At 51.1% G+C, this 16,674-nt stretch overlaps 7 protein-coding genes across 7 annotated transcripts; 3 read left to right on the top strand and 4 right to left on the bottom strand.

Annotated features, from left to right (window-relative positions):
• Positions 1-330: 330 nt before the first annotated feature.
• Positions 331-1,931, top strand: UTP25 (rRNA-binding ribosome biosynthesis protein UTP25; the record flags this gene model as incomplete). Its single annotated transcript, XM_076681341.1, has 7 exons — positions 331-554; positions 624-708; positions 774-859; positions 923-1,154; positions 1,254-1,390; positions 1,456-1,554; positions 1,634-1,931. The coding sequence occupies 7 exons, from the start codon at positions 331-333 to the stop codon at positions 1,929-1,931; spliced, it is 1,161 nt and encodes a 386-aa protein (XP_076531547.1).
• Positions 1,932-2,051: 120 nt separating this feature from the next.
• NUP57 (FG-nucleoporin NUP57) lies at positions 2,052-3,727 on the bottom strand (the record flags this gene model as incomplete). The annotated part of the gene is made up of 5 exons (XM_076681340.1): positions 2,052-2,198; positions 2,278-2,710; positions 2,779-3,556; positions 3,614-3,652; positions 3,712-3,727. The coding sequence occupies 5 exons, from the start codon at positions 3,725-3,727 to the stop codon at positions 2,052-2,054; spliced, it is 1,413 nt and encodes a 470-aa protein (XP_076531546.1).
• A 667-nt stretch (positions 3,728-4,394) lies between these two features.
• On the bottom strand, positions 4,395-7,420 carry JCM15063_005325 (uncharacterized protein; the record flags this gene model as incomplete). Its single annotated transcript, XM_076681339.1, has 3 exons — positions 4,395-4,793; positions 4,860-5,162; positions 5,228-7,420. 3 exons carry the CDS (start codon positions 7,418-7,420, stop codon positions 4,395-4,397), a joined length of 2,895 nt encoding a protein of 964 aa, XP_076531545.1.
• A 157-nt stretch (positions 7,421-7,577) lies between these two features.
• JCM15063_005324 (uncharacterized protein) lies at positions 7,578-8,136 on the top strand (the record flags this gene model as incomplete). The annotated part of the gene is made up of 2 exons (XM_076681338.1): positions 7,578-7,653; positions 7,724-8,136. The coding sequence occupies 2 exons, from the start codon at positions 7,578-7,580 to the stop codon at positions 8,134-8,136; spliced, it is 489 nt and encodes a 162-aa protein (XP_076531544.1).
• A 282-nt stretch (positions 8,137-8,418) lies between these two features.
• Positions 8,419-8,935, bottom strand: JCM15063_005323 (uncharacterized protein; the record flags this gene model as incomplete). Its single annotated transcript, XM_076681337.1, has 3 exons — positions 8,419-8,454; positions 8,537-8,758; positions 8,813-8,935. The coding sequence occupies 3 exons, from the start codon at positions 8,933-8,935 to the stop codon at positions 8,419-8,421; spliced, it is 381 nt and encodes a 126-aa protein (XP_076531543.1).
• Positions 8,936-11,854: 2,919 nt separating this feature from the next.
• On the bottom strand, positions 11,855-13,733 carry JCM15063_005322 (uncharacterized protein; the record flags this gene model as incomplete). The annotated part of the gene is made up of 3 exons (XM_076681336.1): positions 11,855-11,969; positions 12,056-12,473; positions 12,560-13,733. 3 exons carry the CDS (start codon positions 13,731-13,733, stop codon positions 11,855-11,857), a joined length of 1,707 nt encoding a protein of 568 aa, XP_076531542.1.
• A 111-nt stretch (positions 13,734-13,844) lies between these two features.
• ATG7 (Atg7p) lies at positions 13,845-16,584 on the top strand (the record flags this gene model as incomplete). The annotated part of the gene is made up of 10 exons (XM_076681335.1): positions 13,845-14,210; positions 14,277-14,465; positions 14,525-14,638; positions 14,709-15,146; positions 15,213-15,371; positions 15,452-15,640; positions 15,716-15,883; positions 15,951-16,066; positions 16,145-16,334; positions 16,411-16,584. The coding sequence occupies 10 exons, from the start codon at positions 13,845-13,847 to the stop codon at positions 16,582-16,584; spliced, it is 2,103 nt and encodes a 700-aa protein (XP_076531541.1).
• Between the last annotated feature and the right edge of the window lie 90 nt (positions 16,585-16,674).

Raw genomic sequence — 16,674 nt, 5'->3', positions numbered from 1 at the left:
ATCCCGCGTTTTCGTTTTATTGTTTTATAACGTTTTAAATTCTTTTTATTTATTTTTTCCATTCCCTGTTATTTCCCCTTTTAACCCCATGTTTTTTTTTTTCCCCCCCCCCCCCCAAGAACTCGATCGAGAATTTTGAAAAACAATGAACAGCTTGCGAAATCCGCCGCCGCGTCAACGCCATCGACTCTAAAACCAAACGTGACGGATCAAGGGTTCACTCGCCCAAAAGTCCTCATCTTGACTCCGTTCCGATCTTCAGCTCTCAGTTGGACTCAACAACTTGTCAATTACTCGCTGTGTTCCCAAATCGAAAACTATGAACGGTTCATGACCGAGTACTCGTTACCGGAAGGGACAGTCGACAAACTCGTCGAGAACCGAGACGAGTACCCCGTAGATCATGTCGAAACGTTTCGAGGCAACATCGACGACAGTTTCAGGTTGGGGTTCAAGGTGAACCGCAAACAGGTCAAGATGTTTTCAGAGTTTTACCAAACCGATGTCATTGTCGCGAGTCCGTTGGGACTTCGAACCAGTATCGAGAAGGAAGAGCAAGTCCATCAACGTTTTCCTTGTTCGAGAGAGGAATCCTTCTAACCTACTTTTTTCCTCTTCTCTAGTGATTCGGATTTCCTCAGTTCGATCGAACTCGTCGTGGTCGATCAGATGGACGTCATGCTTATGCAGAACTGGGATCATGTCAACGTAAACCAACCAATTTCCCGCTTTTCTCTCCCTTTCGCACAAAGCTGACGGTGTGAGCAAATCAGTTTGTCATGGAAAGGTTGAACGAAATGCCTCAACAAGATCACGGATGTGATTTCTCTCGAGTCAAACCTTGGTACCTCGATGGCAAGCAAGTCGCCCCTCTTTCTCTTTATCTCTTTTTCCCCGGCTAACCCTTTTCTTTTTCAACTAGATCCAAATTTGTACGACAAACGATCTTGTTGTCTCGATACCAAACTCCAGAAACGACTTCACTGTACACGACTCACCTCTTGAACGAAGCGGGCAAATTGAAATCGTTGTCCCCGAACGAACCGGGTTTGATCGAGGTGGTGCCGAGAGGGTTGAAACAAGTTTGGAATCGGTTCGAGTGTGATCGTGCTGATCAAGTCGATGACAAACGGTTCGAATGGTTTACTCAAAAAGTAACAAAACCCCAACCAAAAACTACCTTTTTCATTTCCTTTACGTTTTCGAGAGAAAAAAAAAGCTAATGTTTTGTTTGGGTGTGGGTGTGTGTTTAGACTCTTCCAAACTTGATGAAGTCGGCCATCAGTTCTCAAAACACCATCATTTTCGTTCCCGATTACTTTGATTTCGTTCGATTGAAGCGATACCTCTCGAAAAAAGTCAACGATTTCTCCTTCACTTCCATCTCCGAGTAAGTACCCTTTATCCTTTTCCTATCAGTCTTTCAAGCTAACCCGGAATTTGGAAATCGAAAAGGTATACTCCTACCCCGGATGTTTCGAGGGCGAGAGGAGCATTCTTCTCGGGCAAGAAGAAATTCTTGTTGATCACTGAACGATTCCATTTCTATCGAAGGTGAGAAAGCCCAACCTTGAAAACCCCTTTCGAACAAGATCGCAGAAAGCTTACGTTAGCGGGGAATGATTTTCATTAGGTATCGAATTCGAGGGGCGAAAACGGTCGTGTTTTACGCTCCACCTAGTCATGCAGCTTACTATCCCGAATTCCTTTCGTTCCCATTCCACAAACCGACTGGCTCGAATCCGACGTTCGAACTCGATCGAGAAGGAGGAGGGATTGACGTGGACGAAAGTGAATTGAGCGCTCAAGTCTTGTTCTCGAAATTCGACTTGTTAAAGTTGGAACGCATCGTTGGGAGTCAAGATGCCAAGAGGATGTGTGGATTGGGAGAACAAGGCAAAACGACCGAGAGTCGATTCACGTTTGTCTAGTTTTTATATTCGTTCTCTCCCATCCTCGCTCGCAATTATAGAACGATTCTTTTTTATTCTTTGCGAAAGTTCAACTCGTGTTACAGCGAAGAAAAGGGGGGGTTTCTTTCCACCTTGGTTCTAATTCCGTTGTTCACCTTGGGTTTGGGTCAGAGGTTGAGATTTGAGGGGTAACCCAAACGCTTCGTTCATCGTGTCGACATCTCTCGACATGCCGTTCAACGTCTTGGTCAAATGATCCAATCCTCTTTGTTGATCGTTCAAGATCTATCCACGAGAAAAAGGACAAGGGGGTCAGTTCAAGCGAGAGCGCGCCATGAGAGATGGAAGAGAACAGGTCTCTCACGTCAAGGATCTGATTGAACCCATGTTCGTCCGCGACTGCCCATTCGTACGCTTGGTGTTCAAGTTTACGACTTCTCAACGTTCCTACCCTCGTCCACAACTCGTTCCCTCGATTCCTGACTGCTTCGACTCCGAGTTGCAACCTTTCGAGTTCGATCCTCAACCGTTCTTCTTCCGGTTTCAAACTTGCGTTTCGACCTGGACTCAACGCACTCGATTGAGCTACGACTGCCGTCAATCTCGACAACAACGAGATTGAAGTTTGTTGAGCTCTCAACGTGCGCAACGAAGTTTCCAAGGCGTGTTTCGAGGCGAGTTCCGACACGTGCGATTGAATCTCGGTCAACAGTTGTTGGTGGGTCAAAGTTTGACGTTGTTGGTGTTCGATACGTTTCTGTACAGCCGAGAACCCGATCGCGATCGCTGGGACCAAACTGGATAAAATGTATTGGAGTTCAGTTTCTAAGAGTCAGTTCTTTCGGGAGGATTGAAATATACTCACTGATCCGGATCAGGGTTCTCTCGAACGGCTTTCGTCCACGCCTTGTCATCCGTCCCATTCGGAGGTCTCGCATAACTCTTGACATTCTGTCCCATCGCCGGTTCGTTGTAGAAATACGTTTGGAATCGACATTGCGGGTGAGTCGGGTCGTAACTGTTCTTGATCGCTTCGATCCGACTCTCGATCGATTTCTCGAGCGGGTTTGGCAGTGGCGGTTCTCCCAATTTACGTACAGTCGCGGTCGACTGTTGCAACTGCGACTGTTGCAAGAAGGATGAAGTCGGTGCGGCGGTCGTCGTCGTCGAACCAAAGAGCGACAGTGTAGCCGGAGCAGCGGCAGGTTTCGCACCAAACAACGAATTGGTCGCAGCAGTTTGAGATTGTCCAAACAGTGGGGCAGAAGTGACGGCCGGTGCTGGTGCTGGTGCTTGTTGCGCAGGTTGAGATTGACCAAACAATGAAGTCGATCCAGAGGGCTGACCAAACAGAGACGTGGACGTCGGCGTGGACGATGCGGGAGGTTGACCAAACAGCGAAGGGGTTGCGGCGGGTTTCGGTGCTCCAAACAGACTCGTCGATGCGGCAGGAGTTGCGCTCGAGCCAAAAAGTCCTCCTGTTGGAGCTGGAGTTGACGTCGCGGTGCTTTGAGTGTTGCCAAACAGGGATGGCGCCGCGGGAGCTGGGGTGGATCCGAACAAGGACGGGGTCGAGGTCGCCGCCGAAGTCGCGCCAAACAGGGAAGGAGTCGAGGTCGAGGGTGCTGCAGGTGCTCCAAAACCTGATACAGAGCTAGATTAACCACGGTCGGGTAGTAAGGATAGACGAGAGAGCTTACTGAAAGTGGATGCCGCCGGTTTGGGAGCAGCTGGTGCACCTGTGGAAAGAGCGAGGTGAGCGTTGCGATCGCTCGATTGATTCTCGTGTGGTACTTACCGAATGAGAATGCCATCGTCAGAGACTGGAGAAGCTGTGAGAGCGAGAGGAGACGAGACAAGATCACGAGTCAGATAGCAGCGATCTCGAGGGGGGACAAGGTTAGCGTCGCGAGTGCTCAAGCGCAGTGTGCTGAGAGCAGGTACAGGCACGGGCTGGTCGAGACGAGTGCGCTGCAGGGTGTCGGTGATCGACGAGATGCGAAACTCACGCTGCGGGTCTAGTTCTTCCCGACGACTTCGTCTGGTGTCGCGCCTTGCTGGGCGTGTCTTGCTGTGTAACCAAACGCGAGCTGGGCAAGATCGTACACAGGCGACGAAGTGCGGTTGACGGAGCGGATGGTTCAACTTGATTCATGTTTCTCTCGCTCGCTCGAGCATCAAGTATTGGTAGGTCTCCTGATCTCTTGTTATACTGAACCCTGAGTGCTATTGTTCTGGATCGCTCGTGGCGAAATTATCTTTCAAATGAGATATTCCGCAACTCTGTGCTCGGTCCATTTGCTCGCTCTGCTGCACAGGCTGTTTTCGAAAGGCACTGCTGCATAGACGAGTACTAGATCGCGTAGTTGCTCGAACAACTTTAGTCTGCGCTTTTTGTTTCTTCCCTTGGTCCGAACATAGAGGTCGAGGCGGAGGGTTTTACAACATGATCTACTCGTCTCCTCGATCGTCTGGTCTGTCTCACTTGCCCTTCCTGAGCGCACCCAACACGTCCTCTCCCGCAATCTGGAACTCTCCTCCCCCGTTCCCCTTGGGACCTCTCATCAATTTTTTCATTCTCGCTTCGGCATCCATCTGCTTGCGTTTCCATCCCGTCTCGAACGTACCCGAACCTGCATCCGCACCTCCTTTCGCGCCGCTGCTGTTGTTGTTCGTCTTGACTCGTTTCGAATCTCGTCCTCCCTTCTTGCTGCTGCTGCCTCCTGCAGGTCCGTGCCCAGGAGCTTCACGCATTCCAAACGATTTCGCCAAGTGTCCGAGGTGCAACGCTTTCGTGTTGAAAATGTGTTTCTCGGCTGAAGGGTGTGTCGCGTACGCTCGGATGTGAGCTTGGAACGCTTTTCGAGCCAAGTTTGAATTCTGTGATCCCCGACACCGACAAAGGTCAACAAGATCCCTTTTCATCTCGAGAAATGATTGACGTACATCTTCAGTAGCGTTCGCCCATCTTTCGAATCCCATTTGGACGTCCGTTGCTCGGGTTTCAAACTCTCTCGTGTCTTTGCCTCCTCCGTACCCATCCCTCAATACTTCCTCGACTCCAACCTCTCTCAACCTCGTCTTCTTCTTGTTGCTTTCCGAGCCCGCAGCGGCAGAAGTCGTGTTAATCCCGTCTTCGAGCATCTGGGCGTACGGAGTTTCAGAAGGCAACAGGAACGAGTAGGCGGAACCTTGCGCTCCCGCTCGAGCGGTACGTCCAACTCGATGAATGTACTCGGTGATTCCACCCTGCGAACCAAAAAAGAATGTTCAGAACTCAAGCAAAGAGTATGTTGGAAAAAAAAGGAATTCACCTCGGTAGGAGCATCGACTTGCACGACACATCCAACGTTCTTGACGTCCAATCCACGCGCAGCAACACTCGTACATAGGAGAACTGCGTCTTGAGTGTCTTGACCTTGTCTCTTGCCGTCCTCGATCGTGTACTTGGTCGAGAACGCGTTGAGGGAAGCCAATCGAGTCTGCAGTGGCAACGAACCGTGAAGTCGATAGACGGGGACTGCAGGTAAGAGCGGATGCAATGAAGCGAGAGATTTCTTCTTCTGCTTCTTGGTCTTTCCTTCCCCGTCTTCGGCATCTTCTTCGTCGTCATCTTCTTCCTCCATCTCTTGCTCCTCGACATCCTCGTCTCGACCAAGTTTCATCCCTCCGATCGCTTTCCACCAGAAATCGACCGCATCGGTACAGCTCATAAACACGAGCACCTTCATGCCGGAACCAGCTACTCCTCCAGTCGCCTTGTTCTTGACCAACAGTTTCCTCAAAAGTGCGATCAACGAGACGAATCGAAGTTTGGGAGGCACGACAAGGTAGTGGTGCAACAGTTGCGAAGGAGGAGTGAATCCGCTCGGCAACACGACTTGGTGTGATGGCTCTCCTTCGACTCGCTCCGAGTCGTCGTGGTTGGCATCCTCATCAGCGTTGGTGTCGTCTTCGTCTTCGTCATCTTGAGCGGCACGTTTCTTGCCCTTGTCGGTGGCCGCCGTGATGGTCGTCAAATCTCGACGAACCGGTTCGCGTACCTTGAGGTCTTCCCTCGCACCGACGATCGCAGGAGTCTTGCCTTCTTCTCCCATGATCAACCCTGCCAATCGATCAACCCCTTCAGAAGCCGTCGCGGAACACAAGATGGTCCTTCTGCGCTTCCTGCCGTTCATCGACGCATCGGTCGTGGTCGAAGGGGACCTCGATTCGAGATCTTCCAAAATTCCTCGCATCTGTTCCTCGAATCCTAGATCCATCAACCTGTCACACTCGTCCACGATCAACCATCTCAACCCGAGCGTTTCCTTGTGGTTCTGCCCTCCTGCTCCAGCAGCAGAACCGTTCGCACCTCGTCGAGTTCCGAGAGGTGCGTTGTTTGCATTGTCTCGACCTCTCGGAGCCAAACTCTTGACCTTGACCGCCTGTCCTGCCAGTCGGAACGATTCGGTCGTTTTGAGGTGATCCAACAACCTTCCAGGAGTCGCGACGACGATCGGACATCCTTTCCTCAACCTACGTTTCTCGTGCGTACGGTTCGCACCTCCCACCAACAAACACGCCGTCAACGCTCGAGGCGAGATCGAGTATTTTGAAGAATAGGGCATCGAGGACAAGAGCGACGAGAGCACCGTGTGGATTTGGGAAGCGAGTTCTCGGGTTGGAGCGAGAATGATGGACAAGGTGCCGATCGATCGATCTGGGTTCGCAGACGAGGTGGAGTTTGAGGAAGAAGCCGTGGTCGAGGTGGGAGGGACGAGGAGGTGAGCGGGAAGGGTCAAGAGATCTTGCAACATGGGCAACAGGAACGTGAGGGTTTTTCCGGAACCCGTTTGAGCTCTCAAGATTGCATCGTGTTCGAACACATCTTTCGACTTGGAGTGACGAGTAGCAGAGGTCGTTTGTACGAGTCGAGGGATCGCTCCTGCTTGACACGCGGTAGGGCCTGTGATGCCGAGTTTGTTCGAGAGCGCTTGAACGAGTTCTTTCATGAGTCCCAACTTGGTCAATTCAGGCGCAGGATCTTCCTCCTCGTCATCTTCGTTGTCGTCGTTTGGAGTGGTCGAAGTATGGGTCATGGGCGCGTTTGAAGGTTTCGCGGGGACGATGGGAGTTTCAGAAGCACTCGCGGCGACCGGCAATCCTTCGGCGGTGAAAAGTGACGAGATGAACTGCTTCTTGCCCGATGGTCCAACTGCCTGTTCCAACCTACGACTTCCTCCTGCGCCTCCGTTGGCAGGGGCGGCTGTGCCAGCGTTCGCTTTCGGTTTCGATCCTCCTCTCGCACCTCCTGCTCCTGACTCCCTCGGCTTGTCTGTTGAGTCTTGCTTCGGCTTTGCCCTTGGACTGCCATCTGTCGAGATGGGTTTCTCGAGTTTCAGCTTGTTGAACCGCTTTTCCTTTGCGCGATCAGTCCATCGACCGCCTTTCTGTCGAGGTTGACGAGCCGGTCCCGCGTTCGTACTCGACGGTGCGTCAAAGTTCAACACGAAATCGTCCGCCATGATTCGGTTTGGCTGGAACGGTTGTGTGTGGTGAAACTTGAAGAGATGCTTTGAATCTGCGCAGACATTTTCCGCATACAGTCGACTCTCGATTATTCGGCTCACGGCGAAAAACCTCCACCTTTCGCTTCTCTCTCTGCTCGTCGCATCGCTCAACATGAGCTACATTGAACCATCGCAAGTTGCAGCTCTACTTTCAAATCCTTCGGAACGATCGACCTTTCTCGTGATCGGTACGCTCTCGAATCTCTCCCCTTGTCCCCCACACCTGGCACCTGAGGCTCCTCTCCTTTGACCATGCAGACGTTCGGTCGTCTGATTTCGCCGGAGGGAACCTCCCTGGAGCTATCAACTTGACCACGGATCAATTCTCTTCGAGTGCCAAAGTTGCTCGAGTGATTGAACAGTACCTCGAACCTCGAACTCCGAAACTCGAGACCGTAATCGTTCACTGCATGAGATCACAAACTCGAGGTCCTTACGTCGCTCACATCTTGGCTCAATCTTCGAAATTGCCTCGGAACGTTGAGGTCAAGATATTGAGGGGTGGGTTTCAAGGGTGGTATCGAACGTACAAGGGTAGGAAGGAATTGTTTGAGAACCTCGACACAGATGAGGATAATGGAGTTTGGGAACAAGTGGTCGAAGCCGACGAGGGGGACGAAGCAGAAGCTCAGGATTCGAGGGATCTTCGACAGAAACTCGAACGGCAATGAACGCGAAGTTCTGATCATTGAGAACGGCGTCGGACGCCCATCACAACTAGGAGAACCACACACGAAAGGACATTCATTCTTCGACAGCAACGTCTAATATGAAAGGTTTAGATTCCCTGCGGCAAGAATGCACCAGTTACAAGCTACAAAGCTGTCCACCATCATTACGCCTATTTTCTCGCCGCGCGCAAATTGTAGCGGACCAGAAGCGGTAACGAACCAAGATATTCGAAAACGACGGAAAGCGACTACCAGCACCTCAAAAGAGCCGATTATCGGGTGTTATGCGGATCCAAGTTTCGTGTACTTCGCATTGGCCTGGAAGTCGCAGGTCCCGTCTACCACATGGACTTCAGCGTGATCCTGGTCGAAGCAGTGTACAAGTTACTTATAGACTCACGTTCGGTGGCGCTCGCTTGGCTTGCCCTGCGATGTCCTCTAGCTCTCGGGCGGTCTTGTCCAGGAAAGCTTTACCGAGCTTCGAGATCGATGGTCCGAGGTCTCTCCGTCCCTCTTCTACAGCCTGTTCAAAACTTAGCTCATGACGGGCGAGCTTGGCGTCCAAGGCGTACTGGGGGTCCTCATCGACCGTCACCGATGGCGATTGTGCAAACTCGCGTTTCTTCAGATTGAAATAGTGTCAGCACTTGTTCGATCCGGAAAGAACGTGACTGACTCTGGGAACGAATGCGCTCGACGGGTTAGACGGGTTAGACGGATGCGACCGGGGTTCGACAACAGTGCCCGGAGGCTTCTGGCCAGCAAGCTTCAAGATTGACGTCGAGCGATGACTAGCCATACTCGAAGTCACGAGGAGAAGAAGAGGCGTAACAGGTCAGGGCTTTTTCGCAGCTCTTGGCAGCCGCGGACTTTCACCGGCGCCGGACAATGAGCGATACGCAACGTGCGCGGGGTCTGAGCTGCGAGATACAACCGTCCTAAGCGACTCGAGCGCTCGGACCCGAAGCCCTGTCTTGGTCACAAGACGGGGGCTGAGGAGCAAGCCACAGCTGTCGTGTGAGGCTCGTGCGCTCGAAGCCGACACTAGACTCGTCTTGGTCACAGGGAGCCCTGACGTTTTTCTGAGGAGAAGATCTATAAGCACTGCTCGCCCATGTACACGAATCAGGATGACAAGGAAGTGGTATGGGCAGTTCAACCAGAATCGAGCTCATTGCGTCTCTTTGTTCTAGGCGATCGCTCACGCTTCTGGTTGATCGCAAAAGTCGCTTGGAATATACAATTAGACAGTATAGAATCTAGTCAGCTACTTATGCGAGTTGCCAGGACGGCTGTCGTGATCTGCCTTGATGCGACCTTTTTCCCATCGCCGCTTCGGTTGCGCTGTTCTGCTGTCTGTTCCGCCCCGTAGAGATCGACATCGCCACTTTACTACTCGGGAAAGGCAAGCTAGTTCATGGGTTCGCGGCAAGTGTGCCAGCGTGCCATTTCCCGATTTGCTCGCGGTTGTGCGCGAGCATACGATATGATACTTCGATGTCACTTCTGCAAGGGAGACAGGAGAACACTGTTGCGGGAGCTCTTCTGAGCTACTTGGAGACAATACATTCGAGTTTCTTCATCATAGCAAAGAAATTCGTGGGCACAGAGTTGCGAAAAACCTGATAAAAAACGTACTGTGTATATATATGTTTATTGTTTTTGACCAACAACAAGCCCCTATGGCTCAGTGGTAGAGCGTTCGCCTAGTAAGCGAAAGGTCCATAGTTCGATCCTGTGTGGGGGCAGCTCTCTTTTTGCTCTTTTTGCTCTTTTGCCTGTTTCAAAGGGCCAAACTCTTTTTTCCATGGGCTTCAGTAGCACGACCAGGATCGGGAACGAGCGAGGCACTCAAACTAGAGAATGTTGACTATGTTGACGAGCTCGCGCGTTGGTCACGAACTTGCTTCTGAATTGTCGCGCAGGAACCGAGAAAGACAATTGGGGACGCAGTATCAGAGTGATCCAAGGACATTACTCGCGGGCTCGGCAGGAGAGGAGCGGAACTCAGACTGGAATAGGAGAGACAACTTGCAGACGAAGAATCGCGTGAGCGAGCCAGGTGGGGCCTGTGCTCCTCGCTCTTCCCGACCGACTCGATCCAACACGACCAGTACTCAAAGGTCGTTCGAATCATGCCGAACGATCAAGAAGATGAACAGCTAGCGGCTCAGCAGACAACACAAGAGATGCTAGCACGAATAACTCATCTGGAGAAAGAGGTCAAACAGAAGAACCGCCTCTCAACAACAGACCTCGCAGAAGTATTCAAGCAGGCGACCAAGCCTGAAAGGACAAGAATCAATGTAGTCATTCCCGCGACGCGCGGAGAACATGACGAACACGATGTCTCGCTGTTCGCCGAGGGGCCCAAACTCGCGGACGATGTCGTCGCCTTCGTCAAGAAGGCGCAAATCCCTCCGATTTCCCATTTTTTCACAGAGGCGCAACGTTCTGCCATGTCGCGCTACCGACAGATTTTCCACCCCTTGGAAGAATATAAAAAGGAGATCCGTGCGGCCAGAAACAAGCTTCAGATTTACTACGATCTGGACAGGGTCATGGAACCCATGACCATGATGACAATTCATCATTCTGTCGAGGTCGTAGTAGACCTGTAGTCTGTCTCGTGCCGCACGGATCTCCGTGTCCTTGTCTTCCCAGGGGTGAAAGCACGTTCAGTGGTTTGTCGTGGCAAACTGCTGAGCTTCGGTCGAGAAAAGAGAGACGGGTGGGACTCGGGCCTTCTTGATGAAGGCTATCATATCGTCGGCTATTTTGGGTCCTCCGGGGAAAAGCGAGACCTCGTGTCGGTTCGACACTTCTCGCTCCCTTGCCCCGCGCGTCGCGGGGATGACAACATTGCTTCTCGTCCTGTCTGGTTTGGTCGCTTACTTGAAGGCTTCGGCCCAGTCTGTTGTCAGAAGGCGGTTCTTCTCCTTGACTTCGTTTTCGAGGAGAGCTAGTCGTGCCAAGACCTCGTCTGGTATCTGCTGAACGGGTGTCTGTTGCTGGATCGTGTTCTCCTGCCTTGAATCAAACGATTTCTGCCTGGACTGCTGGTCGAGTTGGTTCGAAGTGGTCAGGAAGAACGAGGAGCAGAGGCCCCGGCCGAACTCGCTCATTCCCTTTGTCCGCAAGTTTTGTCTCTCCTTTTTTGCAGTCCGATTTTCCACTATCTTGCCGCGCCAGCCAGCAACGTCCTGTCCTGAGATCACTCTGTGACTCCGTGCCCTAAGGTCATACTCTTATCCTGCGCGACCAGTCATACGGAATCAACAGATCGAAGAATCTGATACTCAGAATATGCTGCAACGTACATAGACCGTGATGTTGCAAAACAAACATCAAATCAAATTCTTGGTAGTATAGTGGTTAGTATACACGCCTGTCACGCGTGTGACCCGGGTTCAATTCCCGGCCAGGAAGTTCTCTTTTTGCCCCATCAGGTCGTCTATCGTTTTGCGCACTGTCTCTGCCTGTTCCTCTCCTCATAGAAAGGGAGATAACCGTTTTTTGTGATCAAATCCCTCGAGCTCGCTCTATGTCATTTTTTGAATCTGCCACATTGTACGAGATTCTGACGACTCGTCAGTCAGTCAAGCCCGCAAACAAGTTACAGAAATCCGCATTGTTTAGAAACATCTATTGCACTTTCCAAACTATTTCGCAAATCAACAATACTACCAAAAAAAAGGGGGATGATTTGGGTTTTTTCTCAAGCGGGTCCAGGTAGACCCAATTCTCGATGAATCCTGGAATTGATCTCTAGGAACCTGACATCGTTCTCGGCTGTCAACAACCCATGTTTGATGAAGAAATCGATCAAGACCCTGTTATAGTTTTGAAAAACCACAAAAGGATTAACGCACATTCACGGACGCGAATGGAAGAAAGAGAGAGAGTGAGAGACACTTGCAGAGCGCAATTGGGTTTGAATTGACCCTCGAGCAACAATTCGACGACTTTTCCCAATCCGATCAATTCGAAACTTTCGACTTCACCATCTTGTGGGTTCGTAGTAGGTTTGAATCGTTCGTCATTTCCGGGAAGTTTCAATTCATAGACGTATTGTACTTCAGGTTGCAACCAACCCAAAGTTTGTCGATACACGTACGTGACGACTCCAGTTTGAACGAGTCGAGGTGAAACGAGAGTCGGTGATAGGGAAGCTTCTTCGATGAATTCTCGCAACATGGATTGTCGAGGTAAATCTCCGGCAGTGATCCCCCCTGCACACGTGTTGTCGAGGTACGAAGGCCAAGTTGCTTTCGTGGCTGATCGACGTGGAACCCAAATCTTGATCTCGGAACCTGGTTCATCCCCTTTGACATAGGCTTTCCTCGCCGAAGAAAGAAAAAAATCGTCAGGTTTCTCCAAAGAAAAGGTTGTTCAAGCCCAAGAGAGAATGTTGGTGTCGAACCTGTACAGTGTACTCCAAACGTCGTCACTCCAAACAACGAACATGCCGCACGTTCCAACTTGAACGCAACGTTGCTACCTGGCAACGGGTTGTCATCCCGTGACAAACGTTCGATCGGTCCATAGATGTTGTATTTCTCTTCCCTCCACCCTGACAATTGATCGGTGAATTGTTTCGACATTCTCCATCCGCGAGTGATGCGATCGAGATGTTCGTTCCTGAGTTCGAACGCGCCTGGCGCATCATTGATCCAATCTTCGAACCCAACTGCCCACACTCCATACTCGGTAGGAAGAGTACCTCCTCGATCTCCTAGTGAACGTAGTTTCGATTGAATGTCGGAAAACTCGATTGATTCAGAAGTGAAAGTTGCAGTTGAATCTCGAGGTTCGTCGTACGAGAGACTGTTGTTGCTGTTTGAACGTTCGAGGTTTGGTTTCGACGAAGAAGACAACGATTTGATCGAATGTCGGCGTGAACCAGGTCTCGAACCATACGAAGGACGTCGTTCCAAAGTCTTCTTGAATGAGACGTTTGGAAGGAACTTCCACACGGGTTCCAAGTTCATATCGACTAGTTTCTGATTGTCTTCGAGCAGAGCGAGTACGATTGGAGGTCTCAAGAACCCGATCGGTTGAGCGGGACCAGCAGTTTTCGCAACTCGGTCATGACTGATTTGAGCGTGAGAAGCGGAAGGAGTAGGGGACGAAGGTCGTAGAGAAGGGATTGGAGTCATTGGGGTGAACGATCCAGAGCGAGTTGAAGAGGAACGTCGTCGTGCGGGGTCATGACTCGTCGTGGGTGCGGGTCCCGGCGGGAGGTATTCGGGAGTGGCAACAAAGAAGGGCACGATGAACTCGTCGTCCAAATTGCCCGGCGGGACATCATCATCATCGTCGTCGTCGATGACTGCGCTCGATTCTTCGAGAGAGAGGTTGCTGAGGGCGGTAGTTGGGTTCGATTTGGTTCGCTGTTGCTCGACGTGCAGTTGCCAGCGCTTGCGGAGATCAGATGCCTCAAAGGGACCTTTCGGGATCGTCCCGTTGTCCACCTTGTCAATCAGGTGGGAGAGCGAGTACACGCCGGACGGCAGCGGGAGCGTGTGGGGAGGACCATAGTCGAGCAACTCGTCGCGCGCAGGTACAGGAGACCCACTCTGTCGAGGCGAGTCCATCTCTAGACTCTAGAATGTCACAAGGTAGGAGCGCTACAGGTGGAATTGGAATCGGTTTTGCGCGCGGGTTGACACTCTCCCAGACCGCTTCAGTTTGACCTGCATCTCGACATGTCGAGCGAGACTCTCCAATTCCTACCACTTTCGACTTCGATCCACCCTACGTTCTGGCACGCGTTGACGGCCCTCAAGTTGCACCAACTGAAACTGTCGCAAGCACCCGTCCCAATCACAGGGCACTACGCCAAGTCGAAGCAAGTTCGAGATCGACAGCATGCAAACGAACTCGTCGGGATCTCGAGTGGACTCGAACTGGATGGAGACAGTTTCGATAGACCTCGAGACTCGGTTCAAGTGGGGCAACACCCACTCAGCAGTGACCGCGTCAGACTCAAGGGGACTTTGATCAACTTTAATACGATCGAAGAGTTCAAACAGTGTGACAAGGCCAAACTCGCACACGAAACCGCACTCGACGTGAGCGAGAGAGACGCAAACGATTTTCTCAACTCGTCTCCTCTCGCTGACGCTTTCCTTCCCCAGGCTTGGAATCAGATCAACTCGCACGATGCTCATCCGAGCCTCGCATCCCTCAACTCGTTCCTCGTCGTCACTTTTGCCGATTTGAAAAAGTACAAGTATTATTACTGGGCCTGTTTCCCTGCGCTCGTGCAGAAACCAGGCTGGGGTACAACATCGCCCTGGAAGCCTTGCGAACACCTGATTGACCTGGTGAGCAAAGAGTCTCCCCCTTGAGGTCTGGGTACCACAAGCTAAAGCAACCGTTCCAGGCTCTCGACTCGGGGATTGCGCTCGCTCGACCTACTTCGGAACACCCTCGAAAGCTCGAGTATGCTGCACTTGCAGAGGTGACTACGTTCTGGGCAAACGTACCCCCTTCTTCGGTAAGCCACCTCTTCTCCATTCTTCGAACTGCGACTGGCCCAAACTGACGAATGTCCTATTCAAAAACAGCGTACTCTCGTCTACTTGGACCCTTCATCACACCCTACAGCACCCGGGTGGACCCTACGAAACGTTCTCTCGTACCTCTCGCTATCCCCAACCACAGCTGCCCTCTCACTTGCATCCGTCCGGCTCGTCGTCGTACGCGAATCGTCAATCCTCGAAACCGAAATCCAACTCAAAGCTGCTCCTGTCCCTGCCGCGTCGTCGACGATGCCAAACGTCGTAGGATGGGAGAAGAACCCTCAAGGGAACCTAGGTCCTCGACTGTCAGATCTGTCCCCCCTCATGGACCCGCTCAAATTGGCAGATCAGGCGGTCGAGTTGAACTTGCAGTTGATGAGGTGGAGGATCTTGCCTGAATTGGACCTCGAACGTATCAAACAAACGAAATGTTTGGTACTGGGAGCAGGGACACTTGGATGTTACATCTCGAGAGTACTGATGGTACGCTCTCCCTCTTTCTTTCTGTTCTTTTTTGACCGGGGTTAACTCGTGAAGATTGCTGTCTAGGCTTGGGGAGTCAAAAGAATTACCTTGTTGGACTCTTCAACCGTATCGTTCTCGAATCCAGTTCGACAGCCTTTGTTCGAATTCAAAGACAGTCTCAAAGGTGGGTTACCTAAAGCACAAGCAGCCGCTGAATCCCTCAAACGTATCTATCCTGGAATCGTCAGTTTTCATCCCTTTCCTTCTTTCTTCATTCGTTGCAAGGTAAAAATTCTGACTTCTTGGCCTTTCAAAAAAAAAAGGATGCAACTGGAATTTCCCTTTCAATCCCCATGCCAGGTCATCCGATCCCTCCCCAATCTCTCGAAACAGTCGAGCAGGATTTCGAAACTCTGGTCGAATTGATCGAACAACATGATGTCGTGTATCTCGGGATGGATTCGAGAGAATCGAGATGGTTACCTACCCTCCTAGGTGCGATCAAAGGCAAGGTTCGTTCAAATCCAATGTCATCTACCGAAAGGGCGGGGAAAATTTTAAGAGAGGAATAACACGGGTAACAACAGTTGGTCATGAACGTCGCTTTGGGATTCGACACGTTTCTCGTCATGCGTCATGGTACTACTGCTTCCTCGACAACCCAACAACCCGTTGAACCTACGATTACGAGGAGTACTCCATATCGGGGCAAGCTCGGATGTTACTACTGTAACGACGTGGTCGCGCCAATGGACGTGAGCTTCCCTTTCTCGTCTCGCGATTTCGGAGCATTAGTAGGCTGACCCCCTGGAGGTGGTATAGAGCTTGTCGGATCGAACTCTTGATCAAATGTGCACAGTCACGAGACCTGGATTGGCAGCGATCGCGAGTGCTACTGCGGTTGAACTCATGGTTTCAATCTTGCAACATCCTCTCGGGTAAGTATCCCCCCTATCATTTGCGTTCGAGAAATTCTCTAACCAAGTCTTCTTTTGACCATATCTCGAAAAAAAAAGGATTCATGCTCCTTCGGATGTACCTCAACCTAGTACGAAAACGAAAGAACCTGGAACTGTGTCTTCGTCGTCTGAACCGAAATCGGTACTGGGAGAAGTACCTCACCAGATCAGAGGGTTCTTGTCCGGGTTCAACAACCTCAAGATTACAGGACAAGCTTATGATCGTTGCACGGGTTGTTCCGAATCAGTGAGAAGCTTTTTTCTTGCGTTCTAGGTATGACAAGCTCAACTGATTGATGGGTTGAAATCTTTTTTTTACAAAGATCCTTGAAGCGTTTCGTCAAGATGGGTTCAACCTGGTACGACAAGTGTGTCAAGATGCGAAACACCTCGAACGAATCACCGGGCTCGACAAACTTGAAGAAGAGACGGAACGGATGTTGGCAGATGGAGTGGATTGGGAGGAAGAAACCGATCCAGATCAAGATGATTTCTGAAGGAGCGGTTTGTGGCATTGTGCCGACCACGATTGTTTGCTCCTGTTTCTCCCTTTTGTCTCTCTTTTCGAAATCTCGTTTTTCCGAAAA

This window comes from Sporobolomyces koalae (assembly GCF_050403365.1).
Source record: "Sporobolomyces koalae JCM15063 DNA, S_koalae_JCM15063T_v1_ctg65, whole genome shotgun sequence".
Taxonomy (NCBI): Eukaryota; Fungi; Basidiomycota; class Microbotryomycetes; order Sporidiobolales; family Sporidiobolaceae; genus Sporobolomyces; species Sporobolomyces koalae.
The sequence above is the reverse complement of the archived record's forward strand: the minus strand, read 5'-3'. Positions and strand labels throughout refer to the sequence as shown.